Below are 14940 nucleotides of genomic sequence, written 5' to 3' on the forward strand. Positions count from 1 at the left end.
GGGAGGGATTGGGGGCAGGAGGAGAAGGGGACGACCGAGGATGAGATGGCTGGATGGCATCACGGACTCGATGGACGTGAGTCTGAGTGAACTCCGGGAGATGGTGATGGAGAGGGAGGCCTGGCGTGCTGCGATTCATGGGGTCGCAAAGAGTCGGACACGACTGAGCGACTGAACTGAACTGAAGTCTGGATGTTGTTGTTGTTGTTGTTCAGCCGCTCAGTCGTGTCCGACTCTTTGTCATGCCATGGACTGCAGCACTCCAGGCTTCCCTGTCCATCACCAACTCCGGAAGCTTGCTCAAATGCATGTACATTGAGTCGGTGATGCCATCCAACCATCTCATCCTCTATCATCCCTTTCTCCTGCCTTCAATCTTTCCCAGCATCAGAGTCTTTTTTAATGAGTCGGCTCTTTGCATCAGGTGGCCAAAGTATTTATTGGAGCTTCAGCTTCAGCCATCAGCCCTTCCAATGAATATTCAGGATTGATTTCCTTTAAGACCGACTGGTTTGTTCTCCTGGCAATCCAAGGGACTCTCAAGGGGCTTCTCCAACACCACAGTTCAAAAGTATCAATTCTTCGATGCTCAACCTTCTTTATAGTGGGTCGGGGGTTTTACTTACTTTCCAGCAGGACTGATGGTTATTTAGAGGCAGCCATGCTCTTCGTTTCTCTTGGTAATGGGAATGGCAGAGATGTGGGCAATAGCTGACCTGAGTGATCAGGCAGCCTGAACCCTGGCAAAACTTCCTCTCTATGGACTGAACAGAGAGAAATGACCCATTGTAGCCTGCTGTCCAGAGGCGTAAGGATGTCTTATTCATCCGCTAAAAACTCCTTCCCCACTGTAGTGTTCAGTTATATCCTAACAAATGAGGTAGGATTTTTTAATTTTCGTATATTCAAGTATCTATGCATACAGACATTCTCAATTTTAGACACCAGTGATAGAAGTACATTCTTTTGATTGCCCTCCACCCTACCTGGCCCGAATCTTGTTTAGTTCTTTCTTGTTTGTCTTATAAAATTGGGTGAATGTTTTGGTCGACTGGATTGTTTATATTTTTTAGGATCAAGCTGTAATTTAGTGATAAATTCTAAAAGTGTTTAAAGCAACTATAAAAACAGTGGTGCTTTGTTTTCCTTCTAAAAAACATTTCTTTGTTTAGTACATACACAGAGGAGATAGAATTTAGAGTCAGATGAACAGGAAACCTACATATATATCCTTTTATACTGTACTGACATACTAGTTTCTGCTGTCTTGATTTAAATCTGTGTCTGGAAATTTCCGTTAGACCCTCTCACTTACCTTAAGTGGTATAGCTTTGGGGTAACTATCAAAGAGTTATGGCCACTCTTAGCCTCCCAAATTGTAGCTTTTTCATCAAGAAACTCTGAACAAATCTCACATCTTTTCTAAATTAGAAATGTAACCTTGACTTTAGTCCCAGAGTTACTGTTGTGCAAAGAAAGAAAACACTGCATAATGTTCAAATTATGTGCAAACTGAAATGATAGAAATGAAAAATGCTATCATATTGCTAAGTAGAATTTATTTTCACGAAAGAATTAGCTAGGATTAGGTTCACCCACGTATTTTTTTGTTGTTGTTTGTATGCATACGTCAGTTGCTCAGTTGTGTCCAACTCTTTGCAATCCCAGGGACTAGAACCCACCAGGATCCTCTGTCCATGAGATTTGTCAGGCAGGAATACTGGAGTGGTTTGTTATTTCCCTCTCCAAGGGATCTTCCTGACCCAGGAACCTAACCTGCATTTCCTGTGTCTCCTGCATGGTCAGGAGCCATCAGGGAAGCCCTTGGTTCACCCACACATAGCAGCAATAGTGAAGAAAAGTGACCCAAAACAAATATGTCTATTTCTCTGCCATTTAAGAGAAATCCAGGGTAGGCAGTTTGGACTGGTATGTCATCTACTCAATCATTAGGGGGTGCCTAGTAGCCCAGTATGGTTGCACAGGCCCCAGCCATCACATCTATATCCCAGCCAACCAGAAGAATGAAAGGCATATCACCATATCGCTGGTAAGGATCTTCCTAGAAGTCACATAGCACTTCTGTTTACATCTCACTAAACAACCTTGGTCTCATAGCCATACCTAGCTGCAAGAGGAGCTAAGACATTTTCTGGTTCTGTGTGGGCTCCTTTAAATGGAAAGGTGAGGTCAGCATGACATCGTTCAAGAGGTTTTCCTAGACTTGGAATTGAGTTAATGCCGAGTCATCCATGTAACCATCTGTCTCTTTCTCTCTCTCTCCAACATCTGCCTGGTGGCCAGCCGTGGTTTAGAGAAATGAGACCTTTCACTTCTCTACACAAACATACTTAAAATTATCTTCTGAATCAGCCAAACCAACTGGCTCACTTTCATTCTTAAGTGTATCAAAGATTAGTATTTTCCTGTGTAATACAAATAATCATTTTTATTATTGGTACTTTACCCAAGTTGGACCCACTTCTAGATATGAAGCCATACTTGGACCATACCAAGAATGAGAGAGAGAGAGATGGCAAAATGAGCTTTTTGTTTATACAAAGTAAAAATGACACGAGTCTTTACTTTCAGCTCCTTCTGCTGTGCGGACAGGGTAGAGGTAAGAGGTGAGAACAGGAGTATTACTCTTAACACTTTGTTACCTTTCTTTTATAAACTGGGTTTTCTTGGACCTCTCAAGGGCATGTTCTCTGTCAACAGTACAGAGAGATCCAAGAATGTAAATTACAGTGAAATGGTTAAAACACCAGATACGTTTCTCCTTCACATCAAATATTCCAACAATATATCAATAATATGTTTCTAATCATATATATTTCATACTGTCACTTTCACTTTGTACACAAAAGATCATTTTTAAAATAAGCCAAAGAAAAAATATGCTCAGCTCTCCTTTTCAGGGCAGTTAGCTTCAGTTTGAGTTTTTTAGACACAGAAGGGAATGCCGGCTTTTTCAGTGTGCCCTCGTTTGCTTGGTTGTATCGAGTCCTTTTAAGATCTCACTGGACAGGCAGGGGGAGCTTAACTAGCACTAGTGACCAGAGCAGACACACTAAGGAAACACTGAAAGAAGGACCATGGAGAGAGGCTGTTCCTGCCTCCACACATCCAAAAAGACCTTTCCTCCCTACACGGCCCTGTATCAGTGAGAGTGACATCGCATATGTGCCTCTAAATATAATGATAATGGCTGATTACACTGAGGTCTACGTTGTCATTCTTTTGAGCTGCCTGTTCTGTTTGTTCCAGTGCTGATTAGAGTGGGACCAGGCCTGGAAAATCATCACAGTGATCTTGGGAGAAACCAGTAGGCCTAGACAGGACTGTAGAACCAGCCAATCTGTCTCCCTTCCTAAATAAGAAATGTACGAAGTAGAGTCTGGACCAGGGGCTGTTGGATGTTTTCTGACTGAAAGCTAGAGCGTAAAGTATATTTTATGTACAAAATGCATGTGCACACATGCACACACGTGTGCAAAAAAGGAGTCAATGTCTTATGAATTGACTACTTCCTCTTATCCTATGTAGTGTATCCTAACATTTCTAGTATTTCCTATCCTATTTCTTTGTTTTTAGAAAAAGTTCTGTTTGCAACCCAATAATTTGATTATGTAAAACACTAATGGATTTCTACCCTCAGTTCACAAATTCCTGCCCAACCTACTTTTATTTAGTTGAATACATTGTAGAATCTTCCAACTTTCAAGTTTGAAATGCTTTCCTTCTGTCTTCGTTTCTTTTTCTATAATAAAAATTGTTATAATAGGAATGTTGGTAGATTTAATTTGTTTTCAAGCTCAGGAATCTTGGTTTCTCTTGCTGGGTTTCTTGTACTTGCAGAAGAAGCCAGTAGAGGTTTGGGGGTGTTCTTTTTTCCTTGGAACCCTCAAGACAAAGTATATTTACCTTTTGACATTTATAGTTTTTTTCCTCCTTGGGTTGATTTTCATAAACTGCTTGATGCAAAATGTTCTATTTCATCTTTTCATTATTTTAGATTAAAGCATGGTGTTGGCACAGACTTTTAGAATTTGTTTCAAGTTAGTTTCCTAGTGTCCATTTCTCAGGAGCTGCAAGAAAACAGCTCTGCCCCAAGCAATCATCCAGAAGTCCAGAACTTTGGGATACCACAGTTTGCTAAAAACAGAAGGGTTAAAACCCTGGTCAAAACAGTGGCCTTGTACAAACGCTCCTGATCCCTACAAGAAGATGACATCTATTTCAATAATGAATTTATAAATTTAATTCAGTTGGATTTTTATAAGGGAGGTAAAAATATAGCATGTATAATTTAATTTTCATCTAAACTTTTTTTTTCCCCCCCCAAATCAAATTACACTTTGGTCAGAATCATTTTACAAAACAGGATGATTAATGATAATGATGAGTTCAAATAATTGAACCAGAGTCTATGCTTAATTAATTCTCTGGAGGAAGGAAATTCTGGCTCCATATAACAGAGTACATCTAAGTGTCATTACTGGTATTTTCAGAGTTTTTATTTTTGAAGTAGATTATTCATGGGGACCTATATCCTTTCTAGGACTTCCCTGGTGGCTCAGATGGTAAAGTGTCTGCCTACAATGTGGGACACCTGGGTTCGATCCCTGGGTCAGGAAGATCCCCTGGAGAAGGAAATGGCAGTCCACTCCAGTACTCTTGCCTGGAGAATCCCATGGACGGAGGAGCATGGTACGCTAGTCCATGGGGTCGCAAAGAGTCGGACACGACTGAGTGACTTCACTTTATGTCCTTTCTGTACTTTCCATGTCTTCTCTTTCCCTTTTCCCTGATAAATCGCCTGTAACCTTCTCATGCATTCCATACAACTACCAGACTTCTCCTCATGTGTAAGTGCTGCCATTACCAAAAGGTAAGAAAGAAAAAAGCACAAGTTAATATTAATATTGGACTCCCTAGGTGGCTCAGTGGGTAAAAGAATCTGCCTGCAGTGCAGGAGATGCGGGTTTGATCCCTGGGTAGGGAAGATCCATCCCTTGGAGGAGGACATGGCAACCCACTCCAGTATTCTTGTCTGGAGACTCCCATGGACAGAGGAGCCTGGCGGGCTGCAGTCCTTGGGGTTGCAGAGTCGCACACGACTGAAGCGACTGAACACACGCACAATATTAATCTTGGATTCTCCCCGCCACCACCTTTTTAGCTTTTTTTTTTTTCCCCTGTAAGTCTCCTAATATGTGCCTAGTTGAATCTGTACAGCTGATGGAAATTTGACTCTAAGACATTTAAAAAACCCAAGAGCAAAGACAAATCCAAGAAGGCAGAAGTGATTTAATTTTTTGTAAAACTTCAAAGACTTAAGATGAGTTGGATCCTTTATGTTTAATAAGTTCTAAGCAAGTTCCTCCTTTTTTTCCCCCAGCTGTAGTCATAATACAGAGCTTTCTCTGTCATTTACTGATTCATCCTGGTTCACTTAGTCTCCTTCTAATCATTGAAAAAGTAATTAAAATCCTCGAGGGCCAGCCTACCTTGAGCTCCAATTCAGAATTTATGTGCTTCTGTGACTCTGACCTCCACTTTCCCTATTCAGCTGCAGCTGAATAGACCTGCTTCCACATGGCAGAAAAGGGCAATTTGAAGAGTCCAGTTTCCATTTCCTTTAGCTTTGTTCAGGAATTAGAGCCCACAGTGCTTCAGAATGAAGCCTAATCCAGCATATACCTTCTTCCTGTGCAAAGGTTTTGTTTATTTTCTGATTTGTCATGAGAAAGTTAAGTGCCAACTGAATGAAAGTTACAGTTTGATTTCTCCCTCTGTTTTAGAAGAAATTCTTTTTAGGATTAAGTTAGCAAAATCTGTGCTGTGCCGATGTATTTCTTATCTCAACCTGTTTTGAGCTAAACTCATTGCAAAGGCTAGGTTTTCTGAGAGACCTGTAACAGTCCGTAAATTCAAGTTCATGTCCCAGAGTAATGGGGACTCGCTGTGTTGTATATTTGATATACATGTCAGTTGCATGTATCATGGAGAGAAAAATTATTACCATTATAAAGTGGCTGCGAAATCTGAAAATTCTAATCTTCTGAGCACACGCAGAATAAAGAGCCCTTAGTGACACAGCAAGGTGGAAATTCAATTTTGCTATGATGGTGATAACATTCGAGCATGTCAAGAAGCCAGAAACTCGGGGACAACTTTTGGTGCCTCGATTTTAACTCTTTATCTGAGTGCAAGGAGGGTCTTCCTCAGAGTAAAAGCAGAAAGGAGAATTTCAGATCTAAAATGTTTGCTGCTTTTTTTCTCCCACCAAGGTGTACGGTTTGGAAAAGAAAACCCAAGCTAGAGAATTGTGGTTACTCATTTCCCCAGCCAGTGCTGGAGGGTAGACGCCTAGCTGAATGAGGCTGGGCAGACAAGTCTTGGGACCTGACTCATCCAGTGAGAGGTGGTGACTCCCTGGACCCCAGATTTCCATTAGGTTCTCAAGAGGCCAGCCTGCAGAGTGAGTATTCTCTGCCTGTGGCCCATTTCAACTGGGTGTTAGATACCAAGACCAGATGGAGCTGGTCCTTGCAGCTTGCTCTCTGGGGCGTCTTTGTTTTTCACCAGTAACACTGCCTGCTGCTTGCTGCCCAGGACTCAGTACTGTAGGCTGAGAACTAAGAGAGGACGTGATTCCCTATCCCTAAATGAACTGCTCTAAGACAGAAAATAACTTTCTGCATAAAGAGAGAGAAAGAGGATGGAAGGAAAGAGGGCAAGAGGAGGAAGGGAGGAAATACCATAATGGAGGGGAGGAGACTGCAGGTGACTTGCTTTCTTTTATCATAGAGGGACCACATTGCAATTAGAAAACAAGTCTGGACTTCGGGAGAAGAATCTAGAGCTACATCTTAGGTATCAGATTATTACTAAAGTACAAGGTGTTGAGATTTTCATCTTGTTGCACAACTTGCTAAGCAGCTGAGTTAGAGAAATGCTGCAGAATCAGTTATACACGGACAAGGCAGGATGGGGTGGGGCGTAGCCTGCAGTCAGATGGACCATAGTTTTCCATCCAAGCTCTATTGCCTAACTGTGTGACTTTGGAAAAAAACTATTTAAATCTTCATAATAACTTCATAATCTATAAGCAGTGGATAAAGGTGATGAAAAGTGGAATGAGATGGAGGATGTCTAATGCATTGGCAGGCACACAGATATGTCAGTAAATAGTAACACCTGTGCCTCTCTTGAGCCCCAGTCTCTGAACAGCTTTTCCCCACCATATATATTTCTTCTTAGTAGTAAGATGGATCATGGCCATCACCTGTGTTGTTCTGTATTCCCTGCTTTCTTATGAAGTTGGTGCATCTGTCATCAGTGAGACACTACTTTTCATCACTAGGAACTGCTGTGTTGTAGTAAACACATCATTGACACAGAACATCAAACTTTGCTTAGCGGATTTTTTATTCATATTTCCATGTCTTATGGTATATAAGGTTATTGTTAGCATAATCTTGTACAAGCTTTTGTTTTATCACAGGAAACACATTTGTAACATTCTCAGAAAGAGTGTCTCGAAAGTACAAGGCTCCTTTGTTATGCTTGAACTAGAGCAGAATGTTACCTCTGGGCATTTGGGATGAATAATTCTGGGTGGTTGTTTTTTGTATTTTTGGTTTTTTTCAAGGGGATGAGTGTCTGTCCTCTGAATTCTATGGTGTTTAGCAGCATCCCTGGCTCCCACTTACTCGATGCCAGTTAGAGTAACCAAAAATGATTTCAGATACTGTGAAATGTTCCCAGTTGAGAAGCACTGAACCACACTTAAGATTGTGATTTGACAGAAATGGGTTCAGTGAATGTACTAACCCATGAGGTCATCCAGAATTAAACATAGAGGAGAGTTGATTCACATTTACCTACATGCTCGTAAATGATTAAACATTTTAAAAGTACCGAAGGGAATTCAAACAGGAAAAAAAAAATGAAAAGAAAGATCAGAAAGATGCTCCTTTGCCATTAGGTAATGAATGAATCTTTCTCATCTTTATCATGTTGAATATGTGCAGACAGACCTGTTTCCTCCCTAAGTGAAGACAAGGGCATGTTGATAAATGTTTAGATGCCTGGCAGGGTGATAGAAGTTCATTAATTATTGAATGAGAAGAAACAAAGATTGTTTCTAAGTTCTGGGGTGTGTATGTTTAGTTGAGTGTGTTTGTGCAGAATGGCAGAGAGCACATAGTGCAGAAAGGCAAACTCTGCCCCGCGCATCAGAGTGACCTCAGATACCATCGCAGCTTCTGTGTTGTTATCTCAAGAAAAGAGCTTACCTGGCACATAGGAGGCCCAAGGAGGTCAGTGTGTGTGATCCCTAACGGACCCTTATAGACCTAGAATTTTTATGAAACCATAGCTTAGAAAGAGCTTCCCTGGTGGCTCAGCTGGTAAAGAATCTGCCTGCAATGCGGGAGACCTGGGTTTGATCCCTGGATTGAGAAGATCCCCTGGAGAAAGAAAACTGTGCCCTCTCCAGTATTCTGGCCTGGAGAATTCCATGGACTGAATAGTCCGTGGGGTCGCAAAGAATCGGACACAGCTGAGCAAGTTTCGCTTTTCGTAGCTTATAGGGCCTACCTATGATGTCATGATCGTAGCAGGGTTTTTGTGTGTTTTTTCTTAAGATAGCAGATCAGTGATTACTATAAAATATGAGTCCTAATTGTCCCTGCAACTTCTGTGTCCAGAGCAAGTAGGGACGTGATAAAATAAGTTACATACAAGCATCATCTCTCTGCCTCACTGAATAATTTCATCGATAGCAAGCGTGCCTGCCAATAGTGGCTTTTTTGTTGCTGTTTTTTCTATTCCATTTGTACTATGTGACTCACAGTGTCCTAGCAGATAAGAACAGAGAGACCTGGTTGTCCAGTATTGGCTTTTGTGCAGAGCTCTTGTTTCCTGTGAGGTTACTAACAGTGTTTGTCCACATAGTGAGTCCTTTCCCAAAGCAGACCCACCGACAGTTCCTTTCTGAGAAGATTATGGGTTTCAAAGTTCAAATCAAACCAGGCTATAAAATGGCTATCTACTAGCTTCTATGCTCACACAATCAGAGTATCAGTGTTTCCTGTTTCCATTCATGCTGTAAGTTGAATAGCTGTAAACTCCTCTCCGCTGTGCCCCCCAAAGAAAAGGGATTGCCAAGACAAATAATTCTTGTGACATGGGCAATTTCTCGCAAACCTTTTTAAAACATGCAGCTTTCAGAAGCCTACACTGTGTGCTTTTCAGGAATGCTAAATCATAAGTAAATGTATTTGCTTCATGACTGAAGACCAAGTCTGAGCTACAGTCCACATTAAATAATTCCTTCACCTGTATCTGTTTTTAAAATTATAGAGAGGACTTTTACAGGAAGGGAATACATGGCTTATTTCAGATCACTAACGTTTTCTTCAGATCACTAAGAAAATGTTACTTACAGGTTTTTGATGTTGACAAGTCCCAGGAATTGGCTAGGAAAAGGAACTTGCCCCCACCTACAGCCAGATAACGTGCCCCCTCCCCAAGGGCCGAAGACACAGATATACAGCACGGCATGGTGAAACATCCGAGTTAGTTCTTGTTGATGACACCTTATGAAGTGGTCCTTAATTTTAAAGAATTACCCACCAGCATACCTTCCATTTTCTTACAGCAGTCTGATATTTGAAAACAAAAGCACAGTATTTCAGACGTTTTCAGCAGATGAGAATCTGGCACTTCCTCCTTGCTTGGGTTTTCTTCACATTCTTTGCCTCCATATTTCCTTTGCATTTAGAAGCCACAGTCCTGAAACTTTACCGTGGCATTCTGTTTCCTTCCCGAGCCGAAGTTCTTTTTGTTACGATTCCCCATACCTGCATATGTGTCTATCTACCATTTCCACTGAGTGATAGCATTTACTTTAAATCACCACTGGCTCTTTCTCTGATAGCTTCTTCTTTTCTTTGTTAATTAATTCTTCTTTTTTCTTTTTTTGCACTGGGTGTTACGTTGGTTACTAGTGATACAAAGATGATTAAGATATGGTCCCTTCCTCCACTCAGGCTAATTAGGATGCTACATGCAGAAATAGGTGTGGGTCTGTGGGGCAGCAAACCAGAAGGCTAGGAGGGGCAGAGAGCAGCTTCCTTTTCCTGAGATGATCAGAGGTGCCTACTTGGAGAGCATGGCAATCCACTCCAGTATTCTTGGCTGGAGAATCCCATGGACAGAAGAGCCTGGCAAGCTACAGTCCATAGGGTCGCAAAGAGTCAGACACAACTGAAGCAACTTGGCACGCAAACATGTGCCTTGCAGTGTTCATCTCTCCTACAGACATGGTCCCTATCCTTATGGAGTTTATAGTCTTAATAGGGGAGCTTCATGTGGAAACGTGCACCCAACTGGAAAGACCTTAGAGATCATTTGATCAAACCATGTTAGGTGAATAATAGTCTACTTCTGACAATAGGATAACATTAACCAGTTTTTAAAATACCTTAGCATTTAAAAATAAAACCTGTAAAACTTTGGTTACTTGAATCCCTGTAACAGGGGTACCACTGAGATAGGGATTTTTGCTGTCAACAATCTCCTCTGGTTTTGACCTTTAACTACAATCAGCCCTTTGCATCTGCAGATACGGAAGGCTGACTACATTCAATGTACCACTCCATTTTATATAAAGAGCTTTATAGAAGCATCCTCAGATTATGGTGTTCGCAGGGGCTGCTGGAACTAATCCCCCGTGAATGCCGAGGGTCAGCTACAGTGATCAAATCACCAAAATTGTCCTAAATTCTGTATTAAAAGGAATGTATTTTATTTCTTCAAATTGTCCTGCTATGTCTCTTGTTCAAAGGAAGTATAGTAAAGGGGAAGAAAATGACTTGTAGCTATGTTCATTCCAAATTGAATACTTTCAAAGGAATATTTTTCAATATGTCAAAAGCATATCATCATAAAAAATTTTATATCCTGGCACCATACTCTTACCCTTGGGAATTTATTCCAAGAATATAATTTGAAACAAGTTAAACTCATATGCACAGATACTTTGCAGCGTTCTTTATATTGGAAACAACTCAAACATCGAATAACAGGCGGAAGAATTTTGCAAATCTTGGTACATCAACTTAACAAAATTATAAGCTGCCACTTATAATCATACATTTTGAAAGTTTGTAGTACAGTAAGAAAACTGTGATAACTTTAAAAGAGCAGGCTACAAAAATTCTACCTATTCTAAAAAATTACATAGTCATATGAGGCACTAAAAGGAAACCATAAAGAATTAGGATAACTGGTTGACTAAAGAAAGGTCAGAAAGCGTCTGGAAAAAAAAGGATCTGAAATTACTGGAGTTTTATTTTTATTAATTTTTTGAAAATATGTGTATTCAATGAATGCTGGGCACAAATATCCTCATTTGTTCACAGGTTAAATAGTTTTTATTTTATCTTAGTAAATTCTTTTACTGTCTATTCCTATCTCTGCCATAAATTATGGCTTTGGTTGTACTGTGAGTATGTAGTACATATTCCATAAATATTTACCTTCTATTTACATTGATAGTATTTCTTTCCTAGAGCAGTGTGCTTCTCAAATCTTAATGAGCATTCATCTCACCAGAGGATCTTGTCAGAATGCTGGTTCTGGTTCAGTAGTTCTGGGATAGAACCCATGAGTCTGTGTTTCTAAGCCCCCAAGGGGCTGCTCGTGTGTCTGGTCCAGCTCTCTGCCCTGTGTATGAAAATGCTGCTGCTGACCCAGAGTCAGGGGTTATCCTCTTGGAAGGCAGTGTTGGGATGGCCTCCCTGGTATAGCCATAACTGCCTCAGTAACATTTCTAGCAGTCTGGGGACAGGGAAAGAATGGTTACAGACGACTGTCTTCTGTGGTTATGAAATAAAGATGCTATCTTATCGAGCCTGATGATCAACCTTAAGCCACTCAACTAATATCAACTTTGTCCCCTAATAGAAATGCATTAATATAAGTGATTCTGTGTGTGTCTTATAAAGAGTAAGGATTTTCTATGGTAATCATGCTAGCAGTGTTGTTTGACACTGATTGACTTTTTGGAACCTGATTAAAAACTTGAAAATCCCATCTGGGTTAAGAAAAACTTTGCCTTGACATTCTACCCTGGAAGAAAAATCTTGGCCAGGGCAGTGAATCCTTAAGGAGCAGTGGTGTGAAGCCGAGTCAAGAGTCATATTTTTACAATTCTGAACATTGTAAACATAAGAAACATAAAGAAGCAGAACATTTTCTAAAACCAGGGGAACATCTTTTTACCTTTGTGTAAGGCAATGGCACCCCACTCCAGTGCTCTTGCCTGGAAAATCCCATGGACGGAGGAGCCTGATAGGCTGCAGTCCATGGGGTCACCAAGAGTCGGACACGACTGAGCGACTTCACTTTCACTTTTCACTTTCATACATTGGAGAAGGAAATGGCAGCCCACTCCAGTGTTCTTGCTTGGAGAATCCCAGGGACGGGGGAGCCTGGTGGGCTGCCGTCTATGGGGTAGCACAGAGTCGGACACGACTGAAGCGACTTAGCAGTAGCATGAACAGGATACCATGGTGTATAGTAGCCTTGAACGTGGAGAGGAATTTGTCATCCTTTGAATTTGAACCACACCAATGATTGTCAAAACTTACCATTGTTTTAGAAGATCATAGCAGGTTTCCAACTCAATTCTCCACAGTGACTGAAGCTGGCTTTGGTGCTGATATTGGCATGGAGAAATTCTTCAACATCAAGTGCAGAGCTTCTGGTTTGGTGCCCAACGTTGTGGTTCTGGTGGCGACCGTGAGGGCTCTGAAGATGCATGGAGGTGGACCAAGTGTAAGTTCCATGCTTCCTTTCTAATAAAACAGAATGAAGCCTAATTGAGTCTTCAAAACACTCAAACCTGCTTCATCACTACGGTTTTCTAAAATGTCTCCTTTTTCACAAATCACCATTTCAGGGCACTTAGAGTTCAGTAAGATCAAGTAATTAGTAACACCCACAAAGTTATTTCTAAGCAGTATTTTGGAAAGGAGCATAATGTAACCTCTAAGAGGCTAAACTGAAGCTTGTGTCAACATTTTATAACCCCATGGTAATGGGAGGATAGAGGTTCTGTTTCCTGAATGAAGAACAGAAGAGTAAGAGTGATGGCTTTTGTGGGTGGGTAGTTCAGTGTTTGTATAGATCATTTTTTGGTTCACTGATGCTACATCTCATCAGATTTCATCTAGCACTATTTTCCTCCTGTTTCTGTTTATTATGATTTCACTTTATAACTAACTCTGTTAGAGCACTGGCTTATTTCTGAGAGAGCTTTGCTTAGAAATCTCAAATTCTGTTTTAACATTTTAAAAGACTTTATCAAAAGTCTCACATGTAGAATTCACACACAACTGAAAGGGAAATTGGTCTTTTCCATAGCAAAGGTGTTTTTTTTTTTTTTTTTTTTTTTAGGTATTTCCAGAGGGAGAATGAGAAATCTTGTGCTCGTTCATCATTTTTGAAATAAAATGATTTGGCGTTTCATTATCACTTAAATCTTGATATACAACACAAACTGCTAAATCTGATTTCTTAACTGGCATGCTCTGTAGGCAAACATCACACAATAATCAATTACATAGCATAAAGAAATGTTTGCCATGACGAAACACCATAATATGGAGCATTTAATTGTCTTAGCAATTCTTTGTCCTAGGAGGGGCAGATGTTATTTTACACCATTTTACAGATGAGGGTTTAGGGGATGTGAGCAGTATCACCAGATCTGAAGTCTATGGCTGAGATCCAGATCCTCCACTTTTTGTCCAGCAGACAGAGCTGAATATGAATAGAGGGGAAACTTTTTTGGATCCTTCATCCATTCATTGAAGCCAGAAATAAGTTTGAAATTCCCCTTCCCTATTTTACAACCTAAAAATTATAAAATCAAAGGGCTTTAATACTCAAAGGGCTTAGACACTGTCTAGTCTGGTTCAGATAAAATTACAGAGCTGCAGGAGGATTCCAGGTCTTGCTTAGTAATCTATTTAGGGGACTAATCAAACATGAAATCAAGGTCTCTTGACTTTAATTCCACACTCCAGTCTCGTCTTTGTCCTATAAAAATTCACTACATGATTTATAATCCTATTTCAGTTCATCTTAATGTGTGTGCTCTGTTTTACAATGATTGCATTTTCTGCTCACCTTAATCCTTGGTACCTCGTCTACTTCTACTTAATGTCACGGTTCCATGCTAGTGATGATTGTAACAGGACTCAAGAATAATAGACGCAGATACAGTTGGAAAATGATAAAGGGGAGGATCAGGAAGCCAAATGAAGTTTAGCTTTCCTCTTCTCTAGTGCTTCTACTTTATATCATTTTATGAATGTCTATAGGTCCATCTCCCTCTTTAACTTTGAATTCCTTGAAATTAAGGACTGTGTCTTATTAATTTGTGTATTCCTCATGCCTGGCATAGTCTGTATCAAGGAAATGTTTTCAGTAATTGAATAATAAATGAACTTTAATCTTCTTAATCCTGTATTCTCTGTTATCCACCTCATTCCTTCCTACTTGAATCAACTCTGTTACTAATGTTTTTGATCCTTTATCATTTCTACTTCCTTTTGATATCGTTACACAGATAACCGCAGCTGCCTCTTATGTTTATTCAGCTTGTTTTTTTCCCATAATTTGTACAGTGGAAAACACTATGACCCTTGAACTTGCCCATTTGAGCCCCAGTCATATCTCATCTTCCAAAATGCTGATCATTCTTGATACAGTAAAAGAACGAACACTTTTGGATCCAAATATTTCTTTCATAATTAGTTTTTTAAACATGGTGTCAAAAGGAGGGTTCTCCACAACCAATAAGATGTGTATTTATATTAAAAAGAGTTATTGTAAGGAGTTATTAACACCCAAATA

The 14940-nt window shown here is 40.3% G+C and overlaps 1 protein-coding gene across 1 annotated transcript in view; it reads left to right on the plus strand.

Annotated features, from left to right (window-relative positions):
• MTHFD1L (methylenetetrahydrofolate dehydrogenase (NADP+ dependent) 1 like) overlaps positions 1 to 14940 on the plus strand; it is a 173528-nt gene that overhangs the window by 87965 nt on the left and 70623 nt on the right. The window contains exon 21 of the mRNA XM_052645507.1: positions 12716 to 12855. Within this exon, the coding sequence (XP_052501467.1) occupies positions 12716 to 12855 (140 nt within the window). The remainder of the gene's footprint in view (positions 1 to 12715; positions 12856 to 14940) is intronic.

The sequence above is a fragment of the Budorcas taxicolor genome, chromosome 9, assembly GCF_023091745.1.
Source record: "Budorcas taxicolor isolate Tak-1 chromosome 9, Takin1.1, whole genome shotgun sequence".
In the NCBI taxonomy this organism is placed as follows: domain Eukaryota; kingdom Metazoa; phylum Chordata; class Mammalia; order Artiodactyla; family Bovidae; genus Budorcas; species Budorcas taxicolor.